Source organism: Solanum stenotomum, chromosome 2 (genome assembly GCF_019186545.1).
Source record: "Solanum stenotomum isolate F172 chromosome 2, ASM1918654v1, whole genome shotgun sequence".
Lineage (NCBI taxonomy): Eukaryota > Viridiplantae > Streptophyta > Magnoliopsida > Solanales > Solanaceae > Solanum > Solanum stenotomum.
The window spans coordinates 10031062-10058926 of record NC_064283.1 but is presented as its reverse complement, the minus strand read 5'-3'; the positions used below and the strand labels follow the sequence as shown (position 1 = coordinate 10058926).

The 27865-nt window shown below is 32.9% G+C and overlaps 2 protein-coding genes across 3 annotated transcripts in view; both read right to left on the bottom strand.

Annotated features, from left to right (window-relative positions):
• LOC125855104 (uncharacterized) overlaps positions 1–4344 on the bottom strand; it is an 8767-nt gene extending 4423 nt beyond the window's left edge. For both annotated transcript variants that reach the window (XM_049534774.1, XM_049534776.1), the window contains exons 1-4: positions 4091–4344; positions 2619–2670; positions 1958–2031; positions 765–866 (exon numbers count right to left, since the gene is read on the bottom strand). In XM_049534774.1, coding sequence (XP_049390731.1) covers positions 765–866; positions 1958–2031; positions 2619–2670; positions 4091–4215 — 353 coding nt within the window. In that variant the 5' untranslated portion in view covers positions 4216–4344. The remainder of the gene's footprint in view (positions 1–764; positions 867–1957; positions 2032–2618; positions 2671–4090) is intronic.
• A 13420-nt stretch (positions 4345–17764) lies between these two features.
• On the bottom strand, positions 17765–26456 carry LOC125855105 (uncharacterized). The gene is made up of 9 exons (XM_049534777.1): positions 26286–26456; positions 22860–22911; positions 20847–20920; positions 20539–20640; positions 19712–19852; positions 19432–19483; positions 19147–19220; positions 18872–18962; positions 17765–17845 (listed from the first exon to the last, which is right to left on the bottom strand). Exons 1-9 carry the CDS (start codon positions 26408–26410, stop codon positions 17765–17767), a joined length of 792 nt encoding a protein of 263 aa, XP_049390734.1. The 5' UTR covers positions 26411–26456.
• Between the last annotated feature and the right edge of the window lie 1409 nt (positions 26457–27865).

Below are 27865 nucleotides of genomic sequence, written 5' to 3'. Positions count from 1 at the left end.
ATAATAATAATAATAATAATAATATTATTATTATTATTAGAGGGTAGTTTTGTCATTAGTTAATCTAATCCATGCATTAAAACCATTGCATTGCTAATACCTAGAAATCCATGGTATTAGCAATACACACTTTAATACACAATAGAGTGTATAACTAATGCAAGCATTAGTTATACATAGGTTGGAAAAGAGTACCAAACAAGGTACTAGTAATACACAGTGCTAATGCATGCGTTATTTTTCCTAATACACTCTACCAAACGACCCCTAAGTGTGATATTTACCTTCTTTGACTTTACCACTATACGTATATGAACAATGAAGAGTAAAACAATGAACAATGAACAAAAATATGCCAGACCCAGTACAAGCTATGTTTCCACCATTGTCTTGACCTGTGAAGAGATGTAATTCCATTTCTTTTATTCTGAGACCCACATTTTTCTAGATATTTTCACTACATGCCTACTCTGAACAAAGCAACAGGCATGATACGAAACTGAAGCAAAAACAACAAGAGTCAGCTCTTGTTAACAACAGTTATATATTACACTTGCAAATATATTCTCTAAATAAACACCAAACTTGTGCATGATATTTCAGTTTCACGAGTATCCTCAAACAGTTGGACATGCATACATGAAAATATATGAACTAAATATCATTTCCAATTGAACTCTCTTTTTCTTTTTCTGGTCTCCAAGGAGAGAAATAAAAACAGAAACTATGAAGGAAAAAAGAACTTTGTGCAAATGTCTACTCACTTTTCCTGACGTCGTAATAGGACAAAATAAATTGGATCCTGTAAAGATTCTTGAGTTGAAAGCTTAAGAAATTGCAATACGATGTAGCCACATGTAGCAATGCTGTAAAGGGAGTAGAGAGAATGTTATCACCGTCCCTGAATATATAATCACAAACTGGCAAACATTTATGCATGATATTGATTGAACTTTGTAAGGGAAATGACAACATGGCCTTCTGATGCCATGCAAGGATAATACAAATTGAAAAGGAAGATAGTCATCGCCACTAGAATGCAAGAAAATTTGTATCCTATGCAATACAAGATGCCAAAAGACATCAAGGTAAATGTGCAGTCATACAAAATTGAATATACGTTGAAACAAAGGGTGCAGTTGCACACATAGAGGATATAGTAAGAGAAAGTCATCTTTGATAGACCTAAAATACATCAAATATACACCAGTCAACTGGTGTAACATGGTGATTGAAGGTGCTGAAAGGAATGAGAAAGACCTAAAATCACATGGAGGAGGTTGTCTGAAAAGACCTAAAAAATCTAGGAATCATTGCAAATCTGAAAAAGTAACAACGTGGAAGAAAAGATCCAAATCAATAATACCAGCTAGTGTGCATTGAGGCTTAATTTATGCTGTTGCACAAATATTAGGTTCATAAGTGTGACATTTAGAGATTTTCTGGAACTTTGCCTTACAAGACAAACTTCTAGCTAGTATTGGAATGATGTGGGCCCAAATAGAGAGAAATATGTAGAGAATTCAAATCGCGGACCTGGTTCAGTTTGAGGTATAGTTGATCGATTGATTGATTGACTGGGTATATCATCAAGGAAGATATCTATATGCAAAGGGAATTCATAGCAGCGAACACGAGATATAAATAATTGGGAACATCAATCCTAAGACTGTAATGCCCATGGGTGAAGACAAAAAACAGTGTATGTCAACAGATAGAGACCTATAGCCCTAAAAGAATAAATATAACAAGCCATCAGAGCATTCTTCACGAGAATGTACTACAGTACTAACCAAGGGAAGAATAAATTTGGTCACACTGTTCAAAATATGTGAAAAATTTCAACCTGAGAATTCAGTCATATAAGAGATGCTAAGAGAAAGCTTGAAGAACAGTCATCATCTGAAACTAAAAGTACATCAAAGTTGTTATATATACAGGAATAAGGGTGGCATACCTTCCTAAACATACTAGCAAGACCACCCAAAGTATTGCAGTAATCCAGTTTGATTCCTTGTAGACAACCCAGGACTGATAACACAACACCAAAACATGAGAGCATTGCTTTTGCGGTTTTTCCTTTAGATGATAAGAGCAGAGAAACATAGTAACATGCGATGCATTCTGGCCAATGTCTTGGAATAAAAATATTGTTTACAATGCAATTGAAACTCTAAGGACCTCAAAGATGTAACCCAGCAAAAAATAAAGAGCCAAGAAGGGTAACTACAGGGTGAGATATTTTCCTAATCAATGTTTTGCTTAAACTGCAGGATGACATTCTATAGTAGCATTTGCACAAGCCCATGGGCTCCTATGAAGTGCAACGGCAAACTTCAAATCTCAGCCTAGGCAAAGGATTAAAAATTGCACACTATAGGAACTTAATTCTTCTATAGTATTGCACAAATGTCTGAGAATCTTAACCTTTATACCATTTATAGCTCTAACTTCTATACCCTTTATATCTCTAACATCTAACATAGTAGGTGCGCCAAATTCAACATGTTCTCCTATTATCCAATGCTAGTGAAACTGTAGCAAATAAAATGCAATCGACTTCAGAATAAAGGTTCGCATATGAAACATTTTGAAGCATTAAATTAATCATGGCATACCCATATAACAAATATGTGGATGTAGAAATCTATCAGGGTAGCTGCCATCCACCTGCAAGATTCATCCCACTCATTTCAGATTGTCTGGAAAGCAGATGGAAGTGGAACTAAACTATTTTTTTTTTATAAGGTAAGTGGTATTAATAACAGCATCACGAAGACAGATGAACTAAACTATTTTTCAAGTCAAAATCTCAATTTCAAGTAAGTTCCTTTTTCTTAACCGTTTTCAAAAAACAGTTACTCCTCTGTCGGAGTACAAGGGTCAAAAATCTTATTTTGAGTATGAATTCGGGTATAGATTTTTCATTTTTAAAAAATAGAACTGCTATATTTGTAAACTACACGAAAAGTAGTGCAAATCAACATAGCTAATGATTCAAAATATTCAAAAGAAATTTGAGAAAGTTGAAATAAAAAAAGTGTTGGACTCTCCAAACAGTAACAACTTCACATAAAATGAGAATGAGGGACTACTATAAGATAACTAACACATAATTAACTAAAAAAATTTACTCCCTCGGTTTCAATTTGATTGTCCTATTTTAACTTGGTACCAAGTTGAAGGAAGGAAAAGAAACTTCTGAACTAAAGATATGTCAAATAAATCAAAATACCATTTAATCTTGTGGTCTTAAACAATCCTCGTGCAAAGTTAGAATTAAAGAATTGCTGAAAAAGGAAAGGAGCATTCTTGTATAAACGAACTAAAAGAGAAAGTATGACAAACAAATCGAAATCCAGGGAGTGTCTTGTTTCTAGCAGCTTGAACTTTTACACCTTGTTTGGATGGTTGTTACCCATCGTATTATATTGTTAATTTAAATACAATGTTTGTTTTGATTGTTACTAAAATTCTATTGTATCGTATCGTTTAAATCCATCGTTAGGTAACGATTAAAAGTCTCATTTTATGTAACGACTAACTTGGTGTGATCGCGTCATTACTTTAATATTTTCTTCTCTTTTTGTCTTTATATATTATTTAATAATCCTATTTTATCTTTTATCCTACCTTTTCATATTAACACTACCTTGTACCATACTTTTCTTGTAAGTTTATCGCTCAAATTCCTGACATGTGACATTATGTAACGATAGAGAACGATACAATCTATCCAAACATTGTATGCCTTAAAACAATACGGTACCATACATTATAACACAATACAATATAACACGATACATATGAAACAATACTTGACAACCATCCATACAGAGTGTGAGTAAAGGCGAGGAGAAAGAAATCCAGGTTTAGGTGTTCAAAATATAAAAAGGTAACTAAAAGTGATCCTTTTTTGAATAATTTAAGCTTTTAGATAGGGTTTTTGTCGTTTTGTTTCCATAATTCAACAATTTTTGGTACTGATAAAGATTCAAACCCCAATTCATCCAAACAGAAGCATTAATAATCCAAAAAAATGAAATCCAAAGTAGAATTAGTATGACAGAGAGAGAGAGAAAAGGAATACGGGGTGAGGAGTTCTATGCGGAAAGGGAGGCCATCAGTGGCGACGGTGTATATTACGGTGGCTGTAATCAAACATCCCAACACAGAGAAGAGACTCTTCAATGCAATTGCTAAAGTTGCTGCCATTTTTGAGTACTCGGTCTTCGTCTTCGAGTTTTGCAGAAGAGAGAAAGGAAGCGTATTGAAAAGGGGAGAAAATGTGAGAAGGCCATTGCTCCACGTCCACTGAATATTTGTGTCAAAACTTCAAAATTTCTTGTATTTGTAACCGTAATAAAATCGAAACAAAACATACCATGCGGGGCGGGGCAGAGTGGAGCGGCACTGGATGAAATTTTTGCGGGTTAAGCTTCAACCCAATCCGCTCCATTATCAGCCTTATATGGGTGGGGAAACTTAAAATGTCGATCTAGTGTGCTATTAAAGAGTTGGTTGTTGTTAACGTTATTCTTGCTAAAAAAATATTTTTGATAATGTCGATTATCTTTGTACTGAATAATATAAGGAAAGTGAAGTTGATTCGAGTACATGAAAAGAAGATTGTCTTACTGAGAAAATGTGAGAAGCTTACGAGGATATAATCCTATATGAAAGAGGGTATGGAGATCAAGATTAAGATAGTAGATATTAAAATTAAGATAAACTGTTAGAAGGCAATCAAGTAGTGACCAATTTTTTTTACTAGTTGTATTATCTCTGAGATTTTGTTACATCTTGTTGTTGCTATTTTCGATTATCGTATTATTTGCTATAGTTATTATTTTTTTAATTAGTTTTAGACTATTTTACTTTGTGTACACATAAATTTACTCAAACCTTACTTATAAAATTGTATAGAGTATATTATTGTTGTTGTCCTAATGATAGCAATCTAAACAATTTATGTGATTGCCCTATTTTATTCTACTCTCACACATTATATAAAGAAACTGAGATCACTATCTATACCACTTGACAAAGCAATAGATTATATTTAGATAGAAAATTCAATATGTCAAGGATTAAAAGTAACTCTTTTCAATTAAAGTATTAAACTAAAAAAGTGTGAATACTTTAAAGGGGTTTGAATTATCAACTCTTCTAATCGTGTTCAAAATGTTTTATGTCAATGAAATATACGAGATGTCATAACTTTTATGCATGGAGATACATTTTGCTAAAGATGTAACAAAATTTAAGTCCACAACAGACAGTAACATCATTATTACAAGAAACATTTTGGTTCTTTTACACAAACATNCGAGGAGGGTATGGAGATCAAGATTAAGATAGTAGATATTAAAATTAAGATAAACGGTTAGAAGGCAATCAAGTAGTGACCAGTATTCTTTACTAGTTGTATTATCTCTGAGATTTTATTACATCTTGTTGTTGCTATTTTCGATTATCGTATTATTTGCTATTGTTATTATTCTTTTAATTAGTTTTAGACTATTTTACTTTGTGTACACATAAATTTACTCAGACCTTACTTATAAAATTATATAGAGTATATTATTGTTGTTGTCCTAATGATAGCAATCTAAACAATTTATGCGACTGGCCTATTTTATTTTACTCTCGCACGCTATATAAAGAAACTGAGATCACTATCTATACCACTTGACAAAGCAATATATTATATTTAGATAGAAAATTCTGTATGTCAAGGATTAAAAGTATTTCTTTTCAATTAAAGTATTAAACTAAAAAAGTGTGAATACTTTAAAGGGGTTTGAATTATCAACTCTTCTAATCGTGTTCAAAATGTTTTATGTCAATGAAATATACGAGATGTCATAACTTTTATGCATGGAGATACATTTTGCTAAAGATGTAACAAAATTTAAGTCCACAACAGACAGTAACATCATTATTACAAGAAACATTTTGGTTCTTTTACACAAACATATGTAGATTGGAACTTTATATTGTTGACATATTTATTAGGAAAAAAACAAGATCAAAGAGTCCAATGATCAAATAAACCATATAACTTCTTGCTCATTTGACCTTCTCCTATGCTGTCCGTTTGAGAGGTTTCTTTATAACCTCTTTTTCTTCTCTAATAAGAACAATTACAACACAAGGTTAGTCTAAAATAAAATAATATTGGAAATTATAAAATAAAATAATGTGTATAGAATTGCTAAAGCTAAATAAGATATTTGAGGAGCAGACGAAGTTGTTTCTAATAGACGTTCCGCTCAAAACAAAATGTAATCAAAGCATGATAGAAAGAAAAACTGGCAGCAAATAGCAAAATAACCTGGTAGTAGTGAAAATTAGAAGAACAAGATATATACTACAATACCTATATTATCTTTCGACCATTATCCTTGACCTCAAAATCTTCCTATCTAGGGTTATGTGTTAAGTAAGCTGAAAATGTCTCATGTCTTGTCTAATTACCTACCCGTTCTACTTTTGCCTATCTCTACCTCTCCTAAAACATACTATAGTCAACCTCTCACACCTCCTCATTAGTGCATCTGTGCTCCTCCTCTTCACATGTTTGAACCATTTTAGTTTTGCTTCCGGCATCTTATCCCCTACGGAAGCCACTTCAACCTTGTCTTGTATAACTTCGTGAAGTTCCTAATCATATCTCTCATAATAAGCCCCACACATTCATATGAGCATCCTCATCTCTGCTACCTTCATCTTCTGATTTTGACTGACCAACACTATGCCCCATTTATATATACAACAAAGTAGGTCTGACCACCCTTCTGTAACTTACCTTTAAGCCTGAGTGACACATATTCAGAAATGTATCCCATATTCAGTTAAAAGAAAATGAAAAACTACATATTCTAGACTTCCATTCTGTTACCAGTCTTGAGATTGTTCGGTCACTTGCACCAACAAAAGAAACCTTTTGTAATATGGTACAACTTTGACTAGGACAAGGATATCAGGGAGGTTTTTTTTCTTCTTAAAAAAAGCAGTAGTACAAGCATTATTGTTGCAACTGCAGAATCAACAGGATGTAATATCTTCTCAATTTGCATTTTCACAGGTATACGCACACAAAATCTATGTCATAATGAGGAGAACACGCATAAACAGATGGTGCACAAACTTGCCTGTTGCTGCTGCTGCTGCTGAAAAGAACAAGGTACGCGGGATCTTGAGATGAGAGACTGAAAAGCTGAAGAGCAATATAGGCACATGTGATGGTGCTGAGGAAATCAACATAAAATATGAATTAGATATAATTATAGTCCGAAAAAAGCTGTTGTAATATATCATATTTTGCTCTCACCCATATAGAGCAACAAAAAAGATGGCATATCGATGAAGCTAACTGCAAACTGATACCATTTATGCACTATACTCGGATAAATACAACATCAAAATGTACCTGCCAAACAAAATAATTAGTATGATCCAAAAAGCTGCACTTAGCCAACTTGATTCCTTAGATGCAACCCAGACCTGGAAAGAAATCACATGAAAAATCCTAAATAATGATTTTGTAACGTACTATTATATAAGTGTATGGCAAGTTACTGCATTCCCTAGCCATACATAGTATTGTATTTCACAAACTTTTGCCTTCCTTATCAAGTCACAGAGAGAAGAAATCTTCTTAATACCAGTGAGATTAAGAGAAAAGGTAGCTAAACAATGAGAAACTTACCGAGAGAGCAATAACAATGACGAAGTAATCACTTAGTGTTGCTGACATCCACCTGCACAGATATTGACTTCTTAAATTGCATGTCAAAGAAAGTTTATACAGGCTGATGTATGGGGATGCACATGTATCACTTCATCACAAACTCGTGAAGTTTGCTTTTCAGAGAACTTTCAAACAAATTTGCAACTGATAGATCGCAGCTCCTTGGATATGATGGTATCTAATTAACAGTAGGAATAAATAAATAAACAAATAACTTACGGAGTGAAAGCATCTCTGCGAAATGGAGAACCATAAGGTACAAGGATGTAAATCAGTGTCCCTAGCATCAGACTGCCCAAAGCAAGAGATAGAATTCTTGCAGTTAAAAGAGAATACTTCCTCAATTGTTCTGTTTCAGTCCTATATCACAAAATATCATCAGATTATTATAAGTTAAGGTCATTTTCCAAAAGAAAACTAACACAAATTGCTGTCACTCTAACAAAATGGAAGATATATCTAGTATATAAACCAGGAACATCTTTAAAGTATTCGACTGGTAATTTCTCAAATGGAAATGGAGGATGCAACATTTCATTGAACAATCTGGTTTTTTTCTTCCTATGATTGAAACTTCATTTTCTGAAATGGGGATTGAGGCATTTGAACCGTAGTCTTGTCCAAATCAAAGGCCAAAGTTCGATAAGCCAGAGTATCACATTTTACTTTCTTTGACTTAACCAATATGATTATATGATCAATGAAGAGTAAAAAAGAATTAGCTTTTGATTTAATGTTAAACTGCAGAACAGGCTATGTTCTTCCATTTCTTTAAATGTTGTGAACCACAGTTTACTAGATATTTTCACCACTAGCCTACTCTGAACAAAGCAATAGACATGACACAAAACTGAGGCAAAAACAACAAGGATCAACTCTTGTTAACAACAATTATTTACTACATTCTCCAATTATGAACTATCACATCATTTCTTAATTGAAACTCACTTTTTCTGGCGTTGTAACAGGACAAAGTAAATTGGATCCTGTAAAGATTCCTGAGTTGAAAGCTTCAGGAATTGCAGTAGAATGTAGCCACATAAAGTAATGCTGTAAATAGGATAAAGAAAAGGTTATCGCCATGCCTGAATATATAGTATCAAACTGACAAACATTTTATGCATGATACTGATTGAGCACTGTGAAAGACAATGACAGCATGACCTTCTGATGCCATACAAGAATAATCAAACTGAAAAGCAAGATAGTCATCGTTGGTGAAGTTGTTTTATATATAAGAATAAGGGTGGCATACCTTCTAAAACATACTAGAAACACCGCCCAAAGTATTGCAGTAATCCAGTTTGCTTCCTTGTAGACAACCCAGGACTGATATGATAACACAACACCAAAACATGAGAGCATTGCTTCTTGGAAATAAGAGCAGAGAAACATAACAATATGCGATGCATTCTGACCAATGTCTTGGAATCTAAAAATTGTTGACAAAGCAGTTGACAACATATTACTAATCAATGTTTTGGTTAAACTGCAGGATGACATTCTACAGTAGCATTTTCGAGACAGATTTTAGAGTCTAAAGGCTTCATGATGAGGAGGACTACATAGAGTGCAAGTTTAGTATTTTATCACAGGCGATGGATGAGAAAGTAAGGATTGATACACAATTCATCCCAAGAGAGGAAGCTTCAAGTATCTTGATTCTACAATCTAAGGAAATGTCAAGATCAATGAGGATTTTGCATGTCATATTGGAGAGAGGTGGATAAAATGGAGGTTGACATTCGGCGTCTTATGTGATAAGAATGTGTAATTGAGACTTAAAAGTAAGTTCTATAGGGTTGTTGTTAGACCGATTATGATGTACAACATGGAGTGTTGGCTAGTCAAGAACTCGCACGTTCAGAAGATGAAAGTAGCAGAAATGAGGATGTTTAGATGGATGTATGAGCATCTTAGAAGAGACAAGATTAGGAACGAAGAAATACAGGGCAGGGTGGGTGGGAGTAGCCTCCGTGGTAGACAAAATGCAGGAAGCAAGGCTGAAATGGTTCACATATGAAACATGACGTACCCATATTAGAAACACATTGATGTAAGAATCTATAGTGGTTGTTGCCATCAACCTACAACAATTCATCACACTCATTTCAGATTATCTGGAAAGCAGATGGAGCTAATTAAACTGTATTTTCAAGTCAAAATCTCAATTTTCAAGCTAGTAATTTGTTGTTAACCGTTTTCACAAAAATGAAATCCAAGTAGAATCAGAGGCGTAGCCAAGATTAAGAGTCTGGGGGGGGTTTGAAATTTTCTTTTAAAAAAAGAGTGAGGGGTTTAGAGTTACAACTTTAGCAACCGTCAATCAATTTTGAGCATGAATTCGGGTATAGATTCTTCATTTTTTTTAAAAAGAGAACTTCTATATTTGTAAACTACACGACAAGTAGTGCAAATCAACATAGCTAATGATTCAAAATATTCAAAAGAAGTTTGAGAAAGTTGAAATAAAAAAAAGTGTAATCGAAAGTAGAATTAGTATGGGAGAGAGAGAGAAAAGGAAAATACGGGGTGAGGAGTTCTATGCGGAAAGGGAGGCCATCAGTGGCGACAGTGTATATTACGGTGGCTGTAATCAAACATCCCAACACAGAGAAGAGACTCTTCAATGCAATTGCTAAAGTTGCTGCCATTTTTGAGTACTCGCTCTTCGTCTTCGAGTTTTGCAGAAGAGAGAAAGGAAGTGTATTGAAAAGAGGAGAAAATGTGAGAAGGCCATTGCTCCACGTCCACTGAATAGTTGTGTCAAAACTTCATAATTTCTTGTATTTGTAACCATATAAAATCGAAACAAAACATGCTATGCGGAGCGGGACGGGATGGATGAAATTTTTACGGGTTAAGTTTCTACTCGATCCACTCCATTATGGCATTATCAGCCTTATATGAGCGGGGAAACTTAAAATGACAGATTTGGTGTGCTATTAAAGAGTTGTTTGTTGTTAATGTTATTCTTGCTAAAAAAATATTTTTGATAATGTCGATTTATTGACCATTGTAGCGAATAAAATAAGGAAAGTGAGGTTGATCCGAGTATATGAAAAGAAGATTGTCTAGATGAGAAAATCTGAGAAGCTTACGAGGATATAATCCTATATGAAAGAGGGTATGGAGATCAAGATTAAGATAGTATATTAATAGATCAAAATTAGGATAAATTGCAAGTAGGCAATCAAGTTTTCTTTACTAGTTGTATTATCTCTGAGATTTTATTACTTCTTGTTGTTGTTTTCGATTATCATACTATTTGCTATTGTTATTAATCTTTTCATTAATTTTAAGGGAAAATGCATATGTACCCCCAATCTATGCCCGAAATCTCAGAGACACACTTATACTATACTAAGGTCCTATTACCCTCGAACTTATTTTATAAATAATTTTCTACCCCTTTTCGGCCTACATGACACTATCTTCTGGGACCATCGCGTGTTGACAATTTTTTCAAGTTATCTGGTTGATACTGCCACGTAGGTCGAAAAGGGGTAGAAAATTATTTATAAAATAAGTTCGGGGGTAATAGGACCTTGGTATAGTATAAGTGTATCCCTGAGATTTCGGGCATAGGTTGGGGGGTACTTATGCATTTTTTCTAGTTTTAAACTATTTTACTTGAGTCGATGGTTGTTTGAAAATAACGTTTCTACTTTCATTAAATAAAGGTAAAATGTGTACACATAAATTAACTCACACCTTACTTATAAAATTATATAGAGTATATTATTGTTGTTGTCCTACTGATAGCAGCGTAAACAATTTACGGGATGTTCGTATGAATGTGTGGGGCATATAATTCTATCAGTCATGCTTTTTTTTTCCTTCCACATATTCTTCATTTGCATCTCAAATTTTTTAGTTATTATTAAAGATTTTTGTTTGTACTTATTGTTATAAAATAACTGCTAAGCAAATTAAGATTAATAAACTTAAAAGGAAAACAAGTAAAAAGATAGAAAGTAATGTATTCCGTATATATTTTCATTTCGTGTAGTGGCTATTTATAGCCATTAGCTTAATGTACAAAATGTATAACTTGGCCATCTAATAGGTCAAGTGATGATATTCTCCTAATGAGAAAGTTCCATATGGCATACACAATAGTTCTGCACACCATTACGAGTGATGTAAGACTTCTAATAGTTGGGGCCCACGTGGCGTCCAAAATTGTTTTACAACACTCCTCTTGGATGTCTATGTAAAAGAAAAATTGAAGGAGCAAAAATATACATAGACATACATAACACGCATTACTTGCTGCCTCATTAAAAATATTTCTGGGAAAACCCAGTGGGACAAAACCTAGACTAAGGAAAAAAAGAGTACAATACGTATTTTACTCCCCCTGATAAAAACCACGATTTAGATGGTTGAATTTTCGCATTCCAATCTTGTGTACCATCTTTTCAAGAGTTGAGGCTGGTAAAGATTTAGTGAATATATCTGATGAATTATCACTTGAACGGATTTGTTGTACATCAATATCACCATTCTTCTGGAGATCATGTGTGAAGAATAATTTTGGTGAAATGTGCTTCATTCTATCTCCTTTTATGAAGCCTCCTCTTAATTGAGCTATGCATGCATCATTGTCTTCAAAGAGCAATGTGGGTACCTTAACATCATACTTCAAACCACATCTTTCTTTGATGAAATGTATCACTGATCTTAACCATACACATTCTCTACTTGCTTCATGAATGGCTATTATCTCAACATGATTTGAAGAAGTAGCGACAATGGACTGCTTCGTAGATCGCCATGATATAGTAGTACCTCCGTATGTGAACAGATAGCCTGTTTGAGATCGAGCTTTATGTAGGTCAGATAAATAACCTGCATCTGCATGACTAACAAGATCTGCACTATCTTTGTTAGTATAAAATAAACCCATATTACTCGTCCCTTTAGATATCGCAATATATGTTTAACTCCATTCCAATGTCTACGTGTAGGGGAAGAACTATATCTTGCTAATAAATTAACAGAAAATGCTATGTCAGGTCTTGTAGCATTAACAAGATACATAAGTGCGCCAATTGCACTAAGATAAGGTACTTCAGGACCAGGAGGTTCCTCATTCTCTTCTTGAGGTCGAAATGGATCTTTACTCACCTCAAGTGATCGGACAACCATTGGAGTACTTAATGGATATGCTTTGTCCATGTAAAATTGTTTCAAGATTTTCTCAGTATAGGCAGATTGATGGATGAAGACCCCGTCTGCTAAATGTTCTATTTGTAGACCAAGATAAAGTTTTGTCTTTCCAAGGTCTTTCATCTCAAATTCTTTCTTTAGCTATTCAATTGCCTTTTGAACCTCTTCTGGAGTTCCAATGAGATTAATGTCATCAACATAAACAACAAGAATAACAAATCCAGATGTTGTTTTCTTAATAAAAATACAAAGACAAATGGCATCGTTTATATAATCTTGTTTTATCAAGTACTCACTGAGGCGATTATACCACATGCTCCCTGATTATTTTAAGCCGTATAATGACTTTTGTAATCTGATTGAACACATTTCCCGAGGTTTTGAACTATATGCTTCAGGCATTTTAAGTCCTTCTGGAACTTTCATATAAATTTCATTATCAAGTGAACCGTAAATATAAGTTGTAACCACATACATTAGATGTATTTCAAGATTTTCATGTACAGCTAAGCCGATGAGATATCGAAAAGTTATTGCATCCATAACCGGTGAATATGTTTCTTCATAGTCGATACCAGGTCGTTGAGAGAATCCTTGTGCAACAAGGCATGCCTTGTATCTTATAATTTCATTTCTCTCATTTCTTTTTCGCACAAAAATTCATTTATAGCCAACAGATTTTACACCGTTTGGGGTTTGGACTACAGGTCCAAAAACCTCACGTTTAGCAAGTGAGTTCAATTCTGATTGAATTGCCTCTTGCCATTTTGGTCAATCACATCTTCGTCGACATTCTTCGACAAATAAGGGTTCAAGATCCTCACTGTCTTGCATGATGTTAAGTGCAACATTATATCCAAAAACATTATCCACTATGATTTTCGATCGATCTAAATTTATCCCATCACCCGTAGAACTTATTGAAAGTTCTTCATTCACTTGAGTCTCGGGTTTACTGATTTCTTCAAGAATATCAGGATTAATCAGATCTTGAACTTCTTCATAAGACTCTTTTATAGTGCCATCTTTACTTTTTCCGCTTCTTTTTCTAGGATTTTTGTCTTTTGAACCCAACGGTCTACCACGCTTCAGGCGTGTTTGTGATTCAGAAGCCATGACACTTGTAGATAGTCCTTTTGGGACATTAATTCGTATAAGCACATTCATTGCATGAATATGTGACTTTGTTATCTTTTTCAAATCAGGCGTCTGGCATTTGATTTGCTATGTTTTGCAAATGGATGATCTTCTGGACCTCTTGTTCACATACAGGGGAACGTGGATCAAAATAAGATAATGATGAAACTTTCCATGCAATTTTACTTTTAAGTTTCTTTTTCTCTCCCCCTAATTGCGGAAAACTTGTTTCATCAAATCGACAATCTGTAAATTTTGCAGTGAATAAATCTCCCGTCAATGGCTCAAGGTAGCGAATTATGGAGGGTGAATCAAACCTAACATATATGCCTAGCCTTCTTTGGGGGCCCATCTTAGTGCGCTGAGGTGGTGCTACTAGCACATATACAACACATCCAAAAATTCGTAGATGAGCAATATTTGGTTCATGACCAAATACCAATTGTGACGGAGAGTATTTATTATAATAGGTCGGTCTGAGACGAACAAGGGATGTTGAATGTAAGATAGCATGACCCCAAACAGTAGTGGGCAACCTAGTTTTCATAAGTAGAGGTCTTGTTATCAATTGTAAGCGCTTAATAAATGACTCAACAAGGCCATTTTGAGTATGAACATGAGCTACAAGATGTTTAACTTTTATCCCTATTGATAAGCAATAATCATCAAAATCTTGGGACGTGAATTCTCCAACATTATCTAGGCGAATTGCCTTAATGGGATAATTTGGAAATTACGCTCTTAATCGTATCATTTGTGCCAATAATTTCGCAAACGCCAAGTTGCGAGATGATAAGAGGCACACATGAGACCACCATAAAATATCTAAACAACCCACTAGATGGGTGAATAGGTCCACAGATATCCCCATGTATTCATTCTAAAAATTGAGGAGATTCAATGTTAACCTTCATTGGTGATGGCCTAGTAATTAATTTGCCTTGACAACAAGCAGCACATGAAAACTTATCATTTGTAAGAATCTACAAGTTCTTTAATGGATGTCCATTTGAGTTTTCAATGATTCGTCTCATCATTATTGATCCAGGATGACCTATCCGGTCATGCCAAACCAGGATGACCTATTCGGTCATGCCAAAGCACAAAAGTTTTTAAGTCGGTAAACTTCTGGTTTACAATAGAGTGTGCTTCAATTGTACTTATTTTTGCATAATATAAGCCAGAAGATAAAGTTGATAATTTCTCTAACACATAGGTCTGACACAATCTTGGTAATACCAAGGTATTCAACATTCATTTCATTTATTGTCTCAACATGATATCTATTTCGGCGAATGTCTTTAAAACTTAACAGGTTTCTTGGGGATTTAGAAGAGAACAATGCATCTTCTATAACAAGTTTTGTCCCCTTAGGCAGAAATATAGTAGCTCTTCCGGAGCCTTCTATTAAGTTCGAATTACCAGAAATTGTAGTAACATTTGCTTTTCTTCTAAGCAAGTAAGAGAAGTATTTCGCATCTTTGAATATGGCGTGCGTTGTTCCACTATCAATTACACAAATATCTTCATGATTGATCATTGATCCAAACAAAATTTGAGAGGTATCCATATACTCTTCAAGATAAAAGATATAAACGAAGTAAACATTATAATATTATTACTAAAAGAAAACATTACACAACCTTTTATTTATTTACAAGACTAGAAAAACATATTCATACTAGTTCATACAAATGACAGAAGTAAAATATAGTTACATTATTACAGACCCATCACCTATCAGGTGATCTATTTTTCCTTCTGGATTCTCAAAGAAATCTGCTATATCTAGATGCATGGGTTCAACATTATCTTCAGAGATAAAGTTGGCTTCTGCGTTATTTTTCAGTTCCTTCAGGGAAACTTGATACAGCTCAACCAGGTGCCTTGGCGTACGACAGGTACGTGAACAATGCCCTTTTCCACCACGATGATAACATTTGTTGTCTGAATTTTTCTTCTGCACCACTTCATGTTTTTCATCCTTTTTTTTACAATGCTGATAGTGAAGGTTATTATTTAGTGCAAGACGATCACCATGATTAAAATTTCTTCCTTGACCATGGTCACGGCCACGACCTTTTCCACGTTTAGATTGGTGAAAAATTGTCGTATTTACTTCAGGAAATGGCATAGAACCAGTAGGTCGACTTTCATGGTTTTTCATCATTAAGTCATTATGTTGTTCAGCAACAAGGAGATGTAAAAATTAATTCTGAATATTTTTTAAAGCATAGTTCTCGGTATTGCTGCTGCAGGAGCATACTCGAGGCAGGGAAAGTGGAAAATGTTTTCTCCAGCATATCATGGTCAGTGATATTTTTTCCGCATAATTTTAATTGTGAGATGATTTTAAAAATGGAAGAGTTATACTCACTAATAGATTTAAAATCTTGAAGTCTCAAATGGATCCAGTCATAATGTGCCTGTGGAAGGACGACCAACTTCAGGTGATCATATCTATCTTTTAAATTAGTCCACAACACCAGAGGATCTTTAACAGTGAGATATTCCATTTTTAAACCCTCATCAAGGTGATGACGGAGAAATATCATTGCCTTAGCACGGTTTTGATTCGATGCTTGATTTTTTTCTTGGATGGACTCTGCCAAACCCATCGCATCAAGATGAATTTCTGCATCAAGTACCCATGATAGATAGCCTTTTCCCGATATGTCTAAAGCAAGAAATTCAAGTTTAGAAAGATTTGACATTATTTAAGAAAGAAAAATTTATATCTTCGAGGTTTTTAAAGTCTTTACTTGAACTGGTAGAGATTCGTGTTGATAACGTGTTATAAAATAACTGCTAAGCAAATTAAGATTAACAAACTTAAAAGGAAAACAAGTAAAAAGATAGAAAGTAATGTATTCCGTATATATTTTCATTTCGTGTAGTGGCTATTTATAGCCATTAGCTTAATGTACAAAATGTATAACTTGGCCATCTAATAGGTCAAGTGATGATATTCTCCTAATGAGAAAGTTCCACATGGCATACACAATAGTTCTGCACACCATTACGAGTGATGTAAGACTTCTAATAGTTGGGGCCCACGTGGCGTCCAAAATTGTTTTACAACACTTATGAATTTGATGTTACATTTTTCTTTTTATGATATGTAATAATTATTATACAATCAATTTTCTTACCTTTTTATTTTTGAATATTCATGTTTGAATCAAAGCAAGATTCATATGATTTCTGACCGCATTTTAGTTGATCATGATGATATTCAACATATGTATTATTTTAGTCTTACTTTTTATGCATGATAGTTATATATATATATCTTTAAACATGTTTTAGCCTCAACTTCAAAGTTGTTACTTTTCGCTTATATTTGATTTTACTTTTATAGTAAAAAAAAACTCGAATAATATATGTACCATTTAAATTTATTATTTGCAATATAAATATTTTATCAAGTATTTTGAGGTAAACGTGCAAGGCACGTTCTTAGAAAATAATTGTAAAAGGCAACATACTAACCTTATTTTATTTTAATCTCGCACACTATAAAGAGACTGAGATATAACAAAATTTAAGTCCACAACAGACAGTAACATAATTATTATCACAAGAAACATTTTGGTTCTTTTACACAAACATATGTAGATTGGAACTTTATATTGTTGACATATTTATTAGGAAAAAAACAAGATCAAAGAGTCCAATGATCAAATCAAAACCAAATCAACCATATAACTTCTTGCTCAGTTGACCCTCTCCTATACTGTCTGTTTGAGAGGTTCCTTTATACCCTCTTTTTCTTCCCTAAAAAGAACAATTACAACACAAGGTGAGTCTAAAATAAAATAATATTGGAAATTATAAAATAAAATAATGTGTATAGAATTGCTAAAGCTAAATAAGATATATGAGGGGCAGAGGAGGTTGTTTCTAATAGACGTTCGGCTCAAAACAAAATGTAATCAAAGCATGATAGAAAGAAAAACTGGCAGCAAATAGCAAAATAACTTGGTAATAGTGAAAAACTGAAAATTAGAAGAACAAGATATATACTACAATACCTAAATTATCTTTCGACCATTATCCTTGACCTCAAAATCTTCCTATCTAGGGTTATGTGCTAAGTAAGCTGAAAATGTCTCATGTCTTGTCTAATTACCTACCCGTTCTACTTTTGCCTATCTCTACCTCTCCTAAAACCTCCTATAGTCAACCTCTCACACCTCCTCATTAGTGCATCTGCGCTCCTCCTCTTCATATGTATGAACCATTTTAGTTTCGCTTCCCTCATCTTATCCCCTACGGAAGCCACTTCAACCTGTCTTGTATAACTTCATGAAGTTCCTAATCATATCTCTCATAATATGCCCCACACATTCATATGAACATCCTCATCTCTGCTACCTTATCTTCTGATTTTGACTGACCAACACTATGCCCCATTTATATATACAACAATGTAGGTCTGACCACCCTTCTGTAACTTACCTTTAAGCCATGGTGACACATATTCAGAAATGTATCCCATATTCAGTTAAAAGAAAATGAAAAACTCCATATTCTAGCTTTCCATTCTATTACCAGTCTTGAGATTGTTCAGTCACTTGCACCAACAAAAGAAACCTTTTTTAATATGGTACAACTTTCACTAGGACAAGGATATCAGGGGAAGTAAGTTTTTCTTCTTAAAAAGCAGTAGTACAAGCATTATTGTTGCAACTGCAGAATCAACAGGATGTAATATCTTCTCAATTTGCATTTTCACAGGTATACGCACACAAAATCTATGTCATAATGAGGAGAACACGCATAAACAGATGGTGCACAAACTTGCCTGTTGCTGCTGAAAAGAACAAGGTAGACGGGATCTTGAGATGAGAGACTGAAAAGCTGAAGAGCAATATAGGCACATGTGATGGTGCTGAGGAAATCAACATAAAATATGAATTAGTTATAATTTTAGTCCCAAAAAAAGCAGTTGTAATAATATCATGTTTTGCTCTCACCCATATAGAGCAACAAAAAAGATGGCATATCGATGAAGCTAACTGCAAACTGATACCATTTATGCACTATACTAGGATAAATACAACATCAAAATGTACCTGCCAAACAAAATAATTGGTATGATCCACAAAGCTGCACTTAGCCAACTTGATTCCTTATATGCAACCCAGACCTGGAAAGAAATCACATGAAAAATCCTAAATAACGATTTGTAACGTAGTATTATGTAAGTGTATGGCAAGTTACTGCATGCCATAGCCATACATAATTACATAGTATTGTATTTCACAAACTTTTGCCTTCCTTATCAAGTCACAGAGAGAAGAAATCTTTTAATACCAATGAGATTAAGAGCAAAGGTAGCTATACAATGAAAAACTTACCGAGAGAGGTACAGCAAAGACAAAGTGATCAATTAGTGTTGTTGTCATCCACCTGCACAGATATTGACTTCTCAAATTGCATGTCAAAGAAAGATTTATACCAAGCACAAGTCTATACAGGCTGATGTATGGGGATGCACATGTATCACTTCATCACAAACTCGTGACGTTTGCTTTTCAGAGAAAATTTCAAACAAATTTGCAACTGATAGATCGCAGCTCCTTGGATATGATGGTATCTAATTAAAAGTAGGAACAAATAAATAAGCAAATAACTTACGGAGTGAAAGTATCTCTGTGAAATGGAGAACCATAAGTTACAAGGATGTAAATCAGTGTCCCTAGCATCAAACTGCCCAAAGCAAGAGATAGAATTCTTGCAGTTAAAAGAGAATACTTCCTCCATTGTTCTGTTTCAGTCCTATATCACAAAATCTCATCAGATTATTATAAGTTAAGGTCATTTTCAGAAAGAAAACTAATGCAAATAGCTGTCACTCATCATATAAATTGATGAGGAAAGCTTCAAACACCAAGAAACACTTATTTTATTTTTAAAGGAACGCTTATTTGTATCAGTTAAATATTAGTACTATTATTTTCTGCCAAGAGCAGGTTATTAACAGTTCATAACTACATGATCTGATAATGTATACTGCGGGATCTTGACAAAACACCAAAGCTTGATAAGCCAACGTATCACATTTTACTTTCTTTGACTTTAGCACTATGATTATATGCACAACGAGAAGTAAAAAAGAATTAGCTTTTAATTTAATATATCAACCTGCAGTACAGGCTATGTTGCCACCATTGTCTTGACCTGTGAAGAGATGTTCTTCCATTTCTTTAAATGTTGTGAACCACATTTTTCTAGATATTTTCACTGCATGCTTACTCTGAACAAAGAAATAGACACAATACGAAACTGAAGGAAAAACAAGGCTATCTCTTGGTAACAACAATTATTTATAACACGTGCACATATTCTCTGACTAAACACCAAACTTGGACATGGTATGCAAGTTTCACGAGTATCCTCAAACAATTGGACATGCATACATAAACTATAAAGAAGAGACGAACTTTGAGTAAATATCTACTCACTTTTTCTGGCTTTGTAACAGGACAAAGTAAATTGGATCCTGTAAAGATTCCTGAGTTGAAAGCTTCAGGAATTGCAATAGAATGTAGCCACATAAAGTAATGCTGTGAATAGGATAAAGAAAAGGTTATCGCCATGCCTGAATATATAGTATCAAACTGACAAACATTTTATGCATGATACTGATTGAGCGCTGTGAAAGACAATGACAGCATGACCTTCTGATGCCATACAAGAATAATACAAACTGAAAAGCAAGATAGTCATCGCCGGTAAAGTTGTTTTATATACAGGAATAAGGGTGTCATACCTTCCAAAACATACTAGTAAGACCCCCAAAAGTATTGCAGTAATCCAGTTTGATTCCCTGTAGACAACCCAGGACTGATATGATAACACAACACCAAAACATGAGAGCATTGCGTTTGGTAATAAGAGCAGAGAAACATAACAATATGCAATGCATTCTGGCCAATGTTTTGGAATCTAAAAACAGTTGAAAACTAAAGGACCTCAAAGATGCTGCCCAGCAAAAAATAAAGAGACAAAACGCGCAACTACAAGTTAGAATTTTCCTAATCAATGTGATGACATTCTACAGTAGCATTTCTAACAAGCACTTGGGCTCCTATGAAGTGCAACAGATAACCAAATCTCAGCCTAAGGCTAAGGATTAAAAATTGCATACTGTAGGATGCTAGTTTTACTATAGTATAGACATAAACATCAAAGACTCATATTGAAGTGTAAATTTCCAGTTCTCAGCAGCGGAGTCAACGATAGACTAAAGATTTGGAGACAGACCTTAGAGTCTAAAGGTTTCAAGATAAGCAGGACTTAAACAAAGTACATGGAGTGCAAGTTCAATATTGCATCACAGGCGGCGGATGGGGAAGTGAGAATTGATACACAAGTCATCTCCCAAGAGAGGAAGCTTCAAGCAGGGGCGGACCCACGTAGTCAATTTTGGGTGCTCGAGCACCCATTGACTCGGGAAAAAAATTTGTATATATATATAGAAAATATGATAAATACGTTATTAAATAAAAATAAGCACCCATAGAACACTAGCAGTCGTGGGTGCGCTGGTTAACACTTGGAAAAATAAGGCGCGCGAAGCATGAGGGCGAGGGTTCGAAACCCGTCAGCCCCATTCTTTTTTTTAAAAAACTTTTTCCAGCGAATTTTGCACTTTTTTTTTACTTTTCCTTTTTTTTAATTAAGGGCTTATTTTACTACGAATTTTGTACTTGTTTTGACTTTTCCTATTCTTAATTAGTTTAGGGTGACTAACTTTTTCTTTCTTTTTTATTTTTAACCTTTTCTATGTTTTAAAACCTTTTTCACTGCCCACTTTTATGGGATTTTTTCTTTTAACAAAAAGAGGAAATCATTCTTCCTCTTCTTCTTGTTTCAAAGAGAAAGCAGCCAGCCCAACAACAAACTTCAAGCTTTTTTCTTTTCAAAATCAAAATACAAAAGCAAGGTAATAAGATTTGATGTTTGATTAAAGTTAGATAATGAAAAAAAAGGGTTAGGAAAATTAGGTTTTGAGATTTTTATTAAAGCAAGGTATACGTTTACTTTTTTTATTAAAGAGTTTGAGTTAGTATACACTTGCACTATGTGATTGCTAACATGTTTATGTTAAAGGAAGTGAGCACCCACAACCTTTAAATCCTGGATCCGCCACTGGCTTCAAGTATCTTGATTCTATAATCTAAGGAAATGGAAAGATCCACGAGGATATTGCACGTTGTATTGGAGAGGGGTGGATCAATGTAGGCTGACATTGTCCTATGTGATAAGAATATGTCATCAAGACTTAAAAGTAAGTTTCATAGGATCGTTGTTAGACCGACTATGTTGTACGATATGGAGTGTTGGCCAGTCAACAACTCACACGTTTAGAAGATGAAAGTAGCAGAAATGGGATGCTTAGATGGATGTGTGGGCATACTAGAATTAGGAACAAAGAAATACAGGGCAAAGTGGGAGTAGCCTCCATGGTAAACAAAATGCGGGAAGCGAGGCTGAGATGCTTCATGCATGTGAAGGAGGAGCACAGATGCCGAGGAAGTGTGTGAGGTTGGCGGTGATAGCTTAAGGAGAGGTAGAGATAGACCGAAAAAGAATTGGACAGAGGTGATTAGACAAGACATGACATGACATATCTTCAACTCACCATGGACATGACCCTAGATAAGAGAACATGGCGACTATCAGGTGTTGTAGTAGCAAATAAAATGCAATCAACTTCAGACTTGAGAGAAAAAGTTTCACATATGAAACATTCAGGAACTCAAAATTAATCATGTCGTACCCATATTATTAATAAGTAGATGAAAGAATCCATCAGGGTTGCAGCCATCAACCTGCAAGAATTCATCCCACTCATTTCAGATTATCTGGAAAGCAGATGGAACTAAACAGTTTTTCAAGTCAAAATCGCAATTTCAAGCTAGTTTTTTTTTTTCTCTCAACTGTTTTCACAAAAATGTTACTTTCTCTGTCGGAGTAGGAGGGTCAAAACACTTATTTTGAGTATGAATTCGGGTATAAATTCTTCAACTTTTTTAAAATAAAATTTTATACATATTTGAAAACTACATGAAAATAATACTAAATCAACATAGCTAATAATTCAAAATTAAAAAAAAAAAAGTTGGAGAAAATTATAGTAAAAGAAGTTGTTTGACTCTTCAAACACTAAAAGTTTTTTACATAAAATGAGATGGAGGACTACTATAAGGGATCGTTTGGTAGAGTGTATTAGAAAAATAATAATATATGTATTGACTTTGTGTATAATTTGTAGTGTGTTGCTTGATACACGAAATAATATCTCAAATAGTCACTTAACTATGAGCTTTTTCACAAAAAATCACTCAACTTAGATTTTTAACTCAAAATTCACTCAATTATGAACTTTTTTCATAGAAAGTCACTCGACTTTGATTTTTAACTCAAAAATAACTCAATTATGGGCTCTTTTCACATAAAGTCACTCAATGATTTGTATTTTATTTATAAAGTCACTCAATGATTTGTATTTTATTTATAAAGTCACTCAACTTATTTAATTAATTTTTAAAATAAATTATTGGCATGAAACTTTTATTTAGAACTTAAAATTTTAAAATAAAAAAATATCATTTAAATTAAGGGTCAAAAATATCCTTGAACTATAAGGAAAAAGTCTAAAAATATTCTTCATTCATCGTTTGGTCTAAAAATACCATTATACTCATCTTTTTGGTCTAAAAATACTCTTCCATTTATTTGGCTCACTTATACCCTAAAACTAACAACTCTTTCTTTTTAAAAAAAAATATTTATTATGTGTCGTTTTCTTATTAGATAAAATAAAATTCCACCTCAACTAAATTTTTTCCTATAATTTATTCAAGTCAAAAAGATATACCTCTTCAAAATTCCAAATTTTTTTTTTTTTGTATTTGTTGTTTTTTTTTCTTAAATTTATTTTGGGATTTTGAACAAATTATGGAGAGAAAAAAATCTTAAAAAGTCTTTAAAAAAAATTATTTTGAACGATTTTTATTTCCCTCGACGGATCGATTTCTCCTTCTCCGTCTGCTATTCCAGCCTGTTAGTAATGTTTTCTACTAATTATATATGAACTATAAGTGAGAGGAGCAGCAAGTTCCGCACGGGAAAGTTGGGCTGATCATACACAAACAAAATCTAAAAAAAAAAACAATATACCATGATCCCAAAAAAATTTAAAAAAAAAAAAGAAGAAGAAGAAGAAGAAGAAAAGTTACACCAAATATAAAAAAATAGTAGTTTTCTAAAAGTTCTTTTTAAAGATTTCTTTTCCATAATTTATCCAAGCCAAAATAATATCCTTCTTCATAATCTCAAAATAATGATTTTATAAAAATAATACTAAAAAAACTACAACAAATACAAAAATTGTTAGATTTTTAAAAATATTTTTGTGAGTCTTGAAAAGGTATATTATTTTGGTTTGAATAAATTAAAAAAATTAGTAGTTTTCTAAAAGTTTTATTAAAATATTTTTTTCCATAATTTATCCAAGTCAAAATAATATCCTTCTTCGTAGTCTCAAATTTAAAAAAAAAAATGAAAAAGCTACAACAAGTATAAAAACTTATTAGATTTTTAAAAATATTTTTGTGAGAGTTTTGAAGAGGTATATTATTATGGTTTGAATAAATTATAGGGAACAATTTACACTCTGTTTGGATCATTGTTATCAATTGTTTCATAATGTATTGTATTGTATTGTATTGTACTTTATTGTATGATAGATACAATATTTGGCTAGACTGTATTGTAATTTATTGTTGTTTAATAACATTTTTATTGTTTGATTTGACTGTATCATATTGTATTGTAATTTATAAATTTACTAAAATATCCTTAATTATTCTAGGGTAGGAGGTTTGACTAGAATTAAATAATATAATGTAAAGGGTAAAATAGTATTATGAAATATTATGTAAAGATATAATTGAAAAAAGAAATTAAGTAACAATGGAAACACACCAAATTGGTTGTTCCATAAAATGGGGGTTTTCATTGTTACGTAACAACATAATTTAACAATACAATACAATACAATACATTTTAAGTAACAATCAAAACAAACATTGCAGGTATAGTAACGATACAATACAATACAATGGGTAACAATGATCCAAACAGAGTGTTAATAAAGGTAGTTTTTTAATTTCATCAAATAAAAAAATGAAACATAATAAATATTTTATAAATAAATAAAGAGAGAGAGGGATTGTTAGTTTAAGGGTATAACTGAGCCAAAAAGATAAATAGAAGGGTATTTTTAGACCAAAAAGATGAATAACAGGATATTTTTAAACCAAATAGTGGATGAATGGTATTTTTAGACCTTTCCTTACAGATAAGGGATATTTTTGACCCTTTCCCGTTTAAATTATTCATTCTTAGCAGCCTACCCCTCCAAAATAAATGAGAAAATTATTCGACCCATCTCCTAAAATACAAAAATAACAGCAATACACAAGCATATAACTCAATAAGCATAGGTACATGTTGGGTTAGATTAAAAGAAATCAAATTGCACATATAAATGATTTATATAATATACTTTTTATTTTTTAATATCTTAGTTCTAAATAAACATGTCAATAAATTTTATTGAAAAAAACTATTAAATAAATTGAGTGACTTTGTGTGAAAAGAGTTCGACTTTTAAATGAAAAATCGAAGTTAGTGACTTTCTATGAAAAAAAAGTCCATAATTAAGTAATTCTTAAGTTAAAAATCAAAGTTTAGTATACTTGAGTAACTCTTCAGTTAAAAATCAAAATTGAGTCCATAATTGAAAAACTTTTGATTTAAAAATCAAAGTTGAGTAACTTTACGTGAAAAGAGTGATAGTAATTGAGTGACCACATGAAATATTATTTCCTTGATACACTTTCCTATGCATTATTTATACACTCTATTTTATATTGAGGTCTGTATTATTAATAAACATAATAATACATAAATATGTTATTTAACTTAACATCATTTTACCTTTAGTTAACGTGTTCACATAATTTAACATAATAATAGAGCAGACAGAAATCCTTGTGTTGAAAATATAAAATGTATTACTCCAAAATTTAAGCTTTTAGATTACCCAATATATTCAAAAATCAAAGCATTAATGATCCAAACAAAATTGAAATCCAAAGTAGAATTAGTAAGAGAGAGAGAGAGAAAAGGAGAATACGGAGTGAGAAGCTCCATGCGGAATGGGAGGCCATCAATGGCGGCAGTGTAGATTACAATGGCGGCAATCGAAAATCCTAATACGGCGAAGAGACTCTTCAACGCAATTGCTAAAGATGCTGCCATTTTTGTGTACTATTGAGAAAGCAAGTGTGTTTATGTAAGTGACAAAGCAAATGCACTGACACCTTGTTTGAATGGTTGTTACGGGTCGTATTGTATTTATTAGTTTAAATATAATGTTTGTTTTGATTGTTATTTAAATTTTATTGTATTGTATTATTTAAATCTATTAGGATGTAACGATCGATTTGGTATGATTGCATCGTTATTTTAATATTTTCTTTTTATTTTGTCTTTATTTATTATTTAATAATTATATTTCATTTTTTATTCTACATTTTCATAGTAGCTCCATCCCGTATGCTACTTTTCTTATATATTTGTCATTCAGCTTATGAAAGTGCAATATTATGTAACGGAGACTATACAATCTATCCAAATATTTTTATTTTGTTTTTATTTATATTTCATTTTTTATTCTACATTTTCATAGTAGCTCTATCACGTATGCTACTTTTCTTATATATTTGTCATTCAGCTTATGAAAGTGCAATATTATGTAACAGAGACTATACAATCTATCCAAATATTGTAGTCATTAAAACAGTATGATACATTTTGAAATAACACTCAACAACCATCCGAACAAACTGTGGAAGTTTGTGTCTCACTTTCAAAATTAATTTCATGTATTTCTTCATAATGAAAACAACTGCAACGCTGATCTTTCTTGACAAAATTTCCTCTGTTACATTTTCCAGTCCTAATGAAAACAACTACTTTGATCTTTCTTGTTGATCTTTCTTGACTAGCTATTTGGATATGACCAAGTAGTTTACCATATTAACCCTTATATGTTTGGTCTAATTAATCAAAATATAATTCTCATTATATTTTGATATAAATATGTCCTTAATTTTGAAAGAAAAACACATGACAAGCTCAAAATCTATTCTTAATTTTGAAGTTTAAACTACTTATTTTTCTTAAAAACCTACATGTATTTTCTTTGGAACCCCAAATAACTTGTAGCTGCTACAACCTCTGCCTTGGATCATGAGCACTCTATGGTAAGCACTTTGCGCACACGGAATAAACTCTCACTATGTAATAGCCTGCAAACCACGTAGAAAATATAAATCGCATTAGGCAAACCCGCATGTTTACTAGCTATGTTTTTCACTGAATCAGAAGGAAAGCTATAGCTGATATGAGGTATGTGATCAAATTAAGATAAGAAATAAATTAACATCAAAAACATTGCACAAAGGGAGATAGATTAAACGGATGGATTTTTAAGAAAATTGGGTATTTTAACTTAGGAGTAAGGTCATTTAATTCTGAGCTTGCCACGTGTTTCTCCATTAAAGTTAAAGCACATTTATGCCAAAGTTTAATGAGAGATATATATTTGGACAAAAAATATAACGAGAGAAGTATATTTAGACCAAAATATCACACATTACAACAACAAAAAACAGAGCTCCTCCCTCAAAGTGCCATATTGAACCCTTACAT

Excerpts from the sequence above, each read along its gene's own strand:
- LOC125855105 (XM_049534777.1), bottom strand. The coding sequence starts at position 26,410 with ATGGCAGCATCTTTAGCAATTGCGTTGAAGAGTCTCTTCGCCGTATTA. Across the intron at positions 19,484-19,711 it reads CACAGAGATACTTTCACTCC|GTGGATGACAACAACACTAA; the intron begins GTAAGTTATTTG and ends ATATCTGTGCAG. Across the intron at positions 19,221-19,431 it reads TCTTTGCTGTACCTCTCTCG|GTCTGGGTTGCATATAAGGA; the intron begins GTAAGTTTTTCA and ends ATTTCTTTCCAG.